General features: G+C 37.8%; 1 protein-coding gene across 2 annotated transcripts; it reads left to right on the forward strand.

The window, feature by feature from the left end:
- Nucleotides 1-248: 248 nt before the first annotated feature.
- On the forward strand, nt 249-8,077 carry LOC121981238 (ras-related protein RABA1f). 2 transcript variants are annotated; one of them, XM_042533665.1, is made up of 3 exons: nt 249-352; nt 412-663; nt 7,273-8,077. In XM_042533665.1, the coding sequence occupies exons 2-3, from the start codon at nt 446-448 to the stop codon at nt 7,700-7,702; spliced, it is 648 nt and encodes a 215-aa protein (XP_042389599.1). In that variant the 5' UTR covers nt 249-352; nt 412-445; the 3' UTR covers nt 7,703-8,077. The 2 variants fall into 2 exon arrangements, with proteins under 2 accessions (XP_042389599.1, XP_042389601.1); XM_042533667.1 differs by having other exon boundaries at nt 255-663.
- The last annotated feature ends 470 nt before the right edge of the window (nt 8,078-8,547 follow it).

The raw sequence follows: 8,547 nt of genomic DNA on the forward strand, positions 1-8,547 counted from the left end.
TATTAATTATATTGCAAAAGTTATTTTTAGGGTAAAGGTTTTATTAATATTAAATATGTTAAATATTTTTATTACACTTTTAACTAATTTATTCTTATTAATAATTGAGTAATTCATATTAAGAGAATATTTAAGCAGTAGAATGGACATTTTAAAGGGCAATTCAAAAGTATTAAGAATTTTATGGGGAGTTTTGCAAATTTCCATCCTTTTCAGTTTTCAATATTTAATTTGCAGACCAGGCGCTTGCCGGAGTCTAAGCCACGCCCTTCCCAGTCGCATCTCCAATTCCAAAGGTCGGAGAACCCTAGCCGTGGAGGCGACGACCAATTCGCTGCCATTTCTTCCCCTGGTACAGCTTTGCATCTGATCTCCGTCAGTATCCGTATGAGGAACACTCTGTGCTTGTAGTGCTGCTGCGGTCGGCGGCGGACGCGGTGGAGCAATGGCATACAGAGCGGACGACGAATATGACTACCTCTTCAAGGTTGTTCTGATCGGGGACTCTGGCGTCGGGAAATCTAACCTCCTCTCCCGGTTCACCAGGAACGAGTTCAGCCTCGAGTCCAAGTCCACTATTGGGGTCGAGTTCGCTACCCGAAGCATTCGGGTCGATGATAAGGTCATCAAAGCTCAGATTTGGGACACCGCTGGTCAGGAAAGGTTCGTATGGCCCTTCCTCTTCTCTCGATTTATGAGGTTTTTGATTTGGACCTAATCTGCCCTTATGATGCATCGATTTATTTGACTGCATGAATCTTTTGTCTGGCATTGGTAACTTTGGTTTCGGATCTGTAGTTTCATTTGTCAGATCTGAAACCCTGGTTCTTGTTCTCGATGAAATCTCAGTTTTGTGAGTGAGATCTTGTTCAAAATTGTCCATTTCGCTCGAGATGAATAATGATACATTAATAACTTTTCTATTTTTTGAATGATGAATTTTGAGTTATTCTCAACGACCCAGATCAAAATTTACCAGATCTAGCGAGCCATGTGTATTGTGTGGCACCTGTTAATATTTGAAGGCTCCTAAATTTAGTTATTTTATCCTTACTCTTCTCTCGATGCATCTAAATAACTGACGCTTACATAGATGGTATAAGCAGATAAATCCGTATCATTTCCGATATTTAGGTGCACATTAAGATAGTTCAACTTATACTATTCCATTATTAACCTGAAAATTCGACTGTCTACTCCTACTTCTGAAATTCACTTTTTTTTATTAGCAATACTAAATATTCCGCAAGGCATTTTACATTTTACATCTAATTTTTATGAAAAAGTCTATTTCTATGATTTCTTATATTGTTATTTAGTAACCTAGCAAATCTTTGATTGGGAAATCAATGTCTAGAAAGTGGCTGAAGCAATGCCAGTAGTCAAGTTCCTTATAGTGCATGAATCGTATATCAAAACATGAGCATCTATATTCAACTTTAATGAGTCCATTGACCTAGTAAATTGGTTAAATACACTCAATAAAGTGCATGATAAACGTAATCTTGGTTGGGGGTGTAATTGAACCGAGCCGAACAGTAAGAGACCTGAGCTTGAGATCGGTTCGTTTTACCTAAGCTCAAGCTCGACTCGAGTTTGATTCGAACTTTAATTCTTAAGCTCGAGCTCGGCTTGTAATGAAATTAAATAGTTCACGAACGGCTTGAGCTCGGTTCGAAAAATAGCTCATTTAAAAGTTCAATGAGCTTAGTTCGAACTCGATACCAAATTTGTGAATAAAAGTAATTGTGAATGAACAATAATTGTGAACGGTAATGGTTGTGAATAGTAATTGTGAACAGTAATTGCCGTGAACAATAATTTGAAAAATAGTGGTTTTTATGTTATTCTGTTTTTCTTCCTTCCAGTGAGCCTCACCTGTAGAGAACAATATACTTGCAACCCTGACCTTTGGTAAGTTTGGGACTGACCCTTTTTACTGTAAATAGTCAGCATAGGTTTTATGCAAGAATTTTCATACAGTTACTGTTTGCCCATGGGTACTTAGATAAGGACTGAGGAAGGAAAAAGAACAGAAACAGTGAAAATAAACCACTGGATTCTCATTACTAATGCATACAGAAAAACATACAGTTTATACACGACTACTTATTACCAACGCGTACAGAAAAACATACAGTTTATACAGGACTCACAATATTTATTAGCATAAATTTTTACAGATAGAGACTGCTTACATACTTGGTTGGAAAAACACATACTTACAGACTGAAAAACTAGAGGTTGCAGTTTGACACTTGACACTTGAAACTTGCTTCAAGGTAGGGAGGTTGGCAGTCTGAAGAGCTAAGGTTGGCGAGGGCTTTTTATAGGAGAGGGAGAGAAGAGGGGGTTAGTTCCTTAGGAAAGAAGGAACCCTTCATGAGCACATAGAGAAAGGTCGAGAGGACGGTTTAAGATAAGAGGGAGTAGCTATAAAGAGAGAGTAGGACAATTCCATCCAGAGTGGTGGCTGCTAAAAGTAGTGGAGAAGGACAAAGAGGAGCTGTAAAGTGGATTGTAGTGGCCTGAAAAGAGTGGTTGGTCAGTGGAGAAGGACAATAAGACAGGTCCTATGGTTCCATCATGTTGGCGAGATTGTGCTCGTTGACAGAATCCAATGAGGGCATGGAATTTGTTCCTTGGGCTTCTTGGAGGTGGGTTTCTTGGAGATGGGCTGGAGATCTGGAGGCAGTATTTTAGGTCGCATGTCCTGTTATAGAAGCATTTGCATATTGTTCTTGGACTGTATATTGTTTTGATCTGGCTAAAGATGCTCTGTAAGCTCTGGAGGATAGAGCAGAACTCGCCAATCTTTTAGTAGCCCATCGGTCAGCCTTCTTTTGGTAATGCTGAAATAGAGTTGAATATTGTGTTGTAAAAGAAAATAGAAGGAATCTGATACCCATATCTCTAGGCCAGTAGATTTTCTCTGTGTATGTTTCTCCTGCTAGAAGATACTCATTTGGGTCTTCTAATTTATCCGAGGACCACTTAGCTCCTTGGACGTAAGCTCGCCAATGCTTCAATTGGTCTGGTAAGGGTGAGAAGGCTTCCCAATCGATGTCAAAATCAGAAGTATAGTTATCAAATTCAGGTTGCCGACCATTGAGGTCGTCAATATCTATTTTGACAAGGTGTCGAGCAGGCTCAATCTTTAATCCTATCCATTCTGGAGGTGAACTTTCAAAAGTACAGATAACAAATGTTTCTTCTTCTTCTAGAGCAATGACTATGATTTGCCCAAGTTTCTTTGGAAAGTCTCGGAGAGAGTCGGGGTCATGTACCCATAGTTTGTAGAGCAAACCATAGTCCATTAAAAGGAATGGAGTAATGACTCTTCCCTTAATTGTTGGTGGTTCATATGTGTCCATGTTTATATGCACTTTTCGGAAAACATATAGGAGGTGGCATTGACATCCATATTTTTCTGAAGTCTCACAGGCTTTGGTTCTTTTGTGGCATTTCAGTTTGGGGTTGTTTTCTCCTTCATAAATGATTGTCATCCCCTTTGGTACTTGTTCTTGGTGTAATATTTTTAAAGCTTCACATAGTTCAGCAAAAGTTTGAAACGTAGAGTCTTCTGCAAGGCGCCTTATGTATATGGAAATTTCATATGGCATAGTGGTGGGCAGGCCAAACAAATCTGCTTCTGAATTTCTTTGTTTGGATCTGGCAGCTGCAGCGGTCCTTAATTGTCCTAATGTTAAATAATTGGGCCTGTGAACCTTAGGTTGTGCTTTGTTTGGAGAAGAAGTTGTAATAGCTTGTGCATATGTCTTTTCAGGTATTTCTTGGGTTTTTTCTGGTTGATCTGTTTCCATGGGTGTTTTGCCTCCTGTCTTACAACTAAGGACCGTTGGCAAAACACCTATGGAAACAGATCAGCCAGAAAAAGTCCAAGAAAGACCTGAAAAGACAAATGCACAAGTTATTACAACTTCTTCTTCAAACAAAGCATAACCTAAGGTTCACAGGCCCAATTATTTAACATTGGGACAATTAAGGACCGCTGCAGCTTCCACATCCCGACAAAGAAATTCAGAAGCAGTTTTGTTGGGCCTGCCCACCACTATTCCATATGAAATTTTCATATACATAAGGCGCCTTGCAGAAGACTCTACGTTTCAAACTTTTGCTGAACTATGTGAAGCTTTAAAAATATTACACCAAGAACATGTCCCAAAGGGGATGACAATCATTTATGAAGGAGAAAGCAACCCCAAACTGAAATGCCACAAAAGAACCAACGCCTCTGAGACTTTAGAAAAATATGAATGTCAACGCCACCTCCTATATGCTTTTCGAAAAGTACATATAAACATGGACACATATGAACCAACAATTAAGGGAAGAGTCATTACTCCATTCCTTTTAATGGACTATGGTTTGCTCTACAAACTATGGGTACATGACGCCGACTCTCTCCAGGACTTTCCAAAGAAACTTGGACAAATCATAGCCATTGCTCTAGAAGAAGAAGAAACATTTGTTATCTGTACTTTTGAAAGTTCACCTCCAGAATGGATAGGATTAAAGATTGAGCCTGCTCGACACCTTGTCAAAATAGATATTGACGATCTCAATGGTCGGCAACTTGAGTTTGATGACTATACTTCTGATTTTGACATCGACTGGGAAGCCTTCTCACCCTTACCAGACCAATTGAAGCATTGGCGAGCTTCCGTCCAAGGAGCTAAGTGGTCCTCGGATAAATTAGAAGACCCAAATGAGTATCTTCTAGCAGGAGAAACATACACAGAGAAAATCTACTGGTCTAGAGATATGGGTACTAGATTCCTTCCATTTTCTTTTACAACACAACATTCAACTCTACTTCAGCATTACCAAAAGAAGGCTGACCGATGAGCTACTAAAAGATTGGCGAGTTCTGCTCTATCCTCCTGAGCTTACAGAGCATCTTTAGCCAGATCATAACAATATATAGCCCAAGAACAATATGCAAATGCTTCTATAACAGGACATGTGGCCTAAAATACCGCCTCCAGATCTCCAACCCATCTCCAAGAAACCCACCTCCAAGAAGCCCAAGGAACAAATTCTACACCCTCATTGGATTCTGTCAGCGAGCACAATCTCGCCAACATGATGGAACCATAGGACCTGTCTTATTGTCCTTCTCCACTGACCAACCACTCTTTTCAGGCCACTACAATCCACTTTACAGTTCCTCTTTGTCCTTCCCCACTACTTTTAGCAGCCACCACTTTGGATGGAATTGTCCTACTCTCACTTTACAGCTACTCCCTCTTATCTTAAACCGTCCTCTCGACCTTTCTCTATGTGCTCATGAAGGGTTCCTTCTTTCCTAAGGAACTAACCCCCTCTTCTCTCCCTCTCCTATAAAAAGCCCTCACCAACCTAGGCTCTACCTCCCTTCCTGGAAGCAAGTTTCAAGTGTCAAATTGCAACCTCTAGTTTTTCAGTCTGTAAGTATGTGTATTTTTCCTATCAAGTGACAAAAGGCGATTCGCTCGCCCCCAGCGCCTCCGCCAACTCGTGTATTTTTCCTATCAAGCATGTAAGCAGTCTCTATCTATAAAAATTTATGCTAATAAATATTCTGAATCCTGTATAAACTGTATGTTTTTCCGTACGCGTTGGTAATAAGTAGTCCTGTATAAACGGTATGTTTTTCTGTATGCGTTAGTAATGAGAATCTAGTGGTTTATTTTCTCTGTTTCTGTTCTTTTTCCTTCCTCAGTCCTTATCTAAGTACCCATGGGCGAATTGTAACTGTATGAGAATTTTTGTGTAAAACTTGTGCTGACTATTTACGGTAAAAAGGGCCAGTCCCAAACTTACCAAAGGTCGGGGTTGCAAGTATATTATTCTTTACAGGTGAGGCTCACTGGAAGGAAGAAAAACTGAATAACATAAAAACCACTATTTTTCAAATCACTGTTCACAGCAATTACTGTTCATTCACAAATATATATATATATATATATATATATATATATATATATATATATATATATATATATATATATGAGTTTTTTAACGAATATGTTCGTGAGTCCACGAACCCAATACTGTTAAGCTCGAGCTCGGCTTGATAATGTTTTCGAGCTCGAAATCAATGCGAGCTCAGCTCGTTAACTTAATCAAACAAACTCAAATAAACTTTTTTTTTTGAACCGAGATTTGAATATCTCACGAGCGGCTTGGCTCATTTACACCCTTAGTCTTGTTCAGTTTCCAAGAGTCCATTATGTGTTATGATGGTATATAAATCTACAGGGGTTTATTCTTATGCATCACATAGCTCACGTGGTTTTTAGGGTTTTAAACCTTGTTTTGCCGAGTTACTTCTGATGTGCCTATCACTTTGAGTTCATACGCTTTAATTATAACAATATAACATGATAACGTATCTCAATAAGCTTACCAATTCATGTTTAAGAGTAAGAGTTACACCTTTTAGTTAAATTGATCTGTCTCAAATATGTCACTACAATTCTTACTTGACAAATCAATTTCTATTTATTGGTGCTGTGATTATCTCTCCAAGGATGATTATTTATCTCATTTTACTTATGTGTTTAATGTCCAGTAAAATTGCCTTTTTATGGTATATATCTCTATATTTTGGGCAAATGTTTTTTTTTTTGGGGAAAGAGACTAAGTTAAGAATTTAATTTTATCAAAAGTTGTCTAAGTCGTTAATTGTTATAATTAGTTGGAACTTTTAAAAAACTTGTTTAGTTTTTCTAGAAATGTTTGATAGGTTTTATTAGAAAAATTAGGATTTTGTTAGAAATGTCTCTTGTTTTGTAAAGAATAGGTCATGTCCTCAAACTATAAAAAGTAGTTACGATCCCATGTAATAGATAAGTTTTTGAGTTAATACAATTTGTAATTTCATTTTCTTTGGATGAGAATCGGCAACGTTTCTCTCTAGGTGAGGATTGTATCATTATCCTTCCGCTGTGCTATGTCAAATGATATTAGAGCTTTCCTCTGAGTGAGGATTGTATCTTTGTTCGCTCTGCCATGTTGCATCAGTGACATTTCAGTTTAATTATGATCTATAAGTAGAAAATGATGGTTTCCATATCTAAAATGTTGTTTTCTTCCAATTATATTGTGCGAGTCTTTTGCAATATTTAGTTTTGGAAAATATTGCTATCTGCATGTAGGATACATCAAGAACAAAATGATTCACTTTTGTAGACATTATCTTGCTATCGATGGTATACTTGTTTGTGTTAACAATGCTTATTGACTGTAGCATTTCTGTTTACCTAGATACCGAGCAATCACAAGTGCATATTACCGGGGAGCAGTGGGTGCATTGATTGTATATGACATCACTCGTCATGTAACTTTTGAAAATCTTGAAAGATGGTTGAAGGAGCTTAGGGATCATACTGATTCCAACATTGTGATCATGCTTGTGGGAAACAAGGCAGATTTACGCCACCTTAGAGCTGTCAGCACTGAGGACGCAAAGGATTTTGCAGAAAGGGAGCGCGCATTCTTCATGGAGACATCTGCACTGGAATCAGTGAATGTGGAAGAAGCCTTCACTGAGGTGCTGAGTCAGATCTATAACATCGCGAGCAGGAAGGCGCTGGAAGCTGCTGATGACTCGGCAACTTTGCCAAAGGGACAAACAATCAACGTTGGCAAAGATGATGTTTCAGCCGTTAAGAAAGTCGGTTGTTGTTCAACTTAACCCGAATGACAACTATTCAAAAAATTATCAAAGCATTTACTGGCATCTTGCTATGTTTAGTTAGTCTTGTGGCATTGATGGAAGTGGTTCCCCTTGGAAAGTTACTGGTATGTTATTGTAAGTTTAATGAGATGATTTAAAAGTAGGATCTTAAAACTGCATTCTTGTCTCAAAACTTCTGTTTAGGCATATTGAAACTAAGATTTGCCTTCATGTGTCGATTGTTTCCCTGCAAAACATTGTACCTTTCTTAATTCGGCATATATTTAGGCATATTGAAACTAAGATTTGCCTTCATGTGTCGATTGTTTCCCTGCAAAACATTGTACCCCCACTTTAATGCATGTCTCTTTATAGTGATTTCGCTGCTTGAAATGTATCGACAATTGCTCTATTAAGGATGGTACGATAAACTTAATCTCTAAAGTTCGAATTCCAATTGCAGCTTACTAAATTCGATTTTTCACCGATGGAATGATAAATTTAAAAATGCTGGTCACTTGGATGAGTATTTTTCGATTTATTTTAATAGTTGATGAAAAATTTTCGAGATGGATACTTAGATTATTAAAAAAAATAATAATAAACTTATTCTTTTATATATATATATATATATATATATATATATATATATATATATATATATATCATAACTTTTCCTGTACTACCGTACACTGTTGATACAGTCTGACCTGGATGTTGTTTTGATGTTGACACTGATTTAAGTTTGTATCAGATATTTAACTCAGATTAATTACTAATCTAGGTTGACTTGGTTGACCTGATTCGGGAAAAAGTCCAAGTATGGAGACTTGGCACTGGAGAAGTCCAAGCAGGGAGCTTGG

This window comes from Zingiber officinale, chromosome 5A (genome assembly GCF_018446385.1).
Source record: "Zingiber officinale cultivar Zhangliang chromosome 5A, Zo_v1.1, whole genome shotgun sequence".
NCBI classification, from domain to species: domain Eukaryota; kingdom Viridiplantae; phylum Streptophyta; class Magnoliopsida; order Zingiberales; family Zingiberaceae; genus Zingiber; species Zingiber officinale.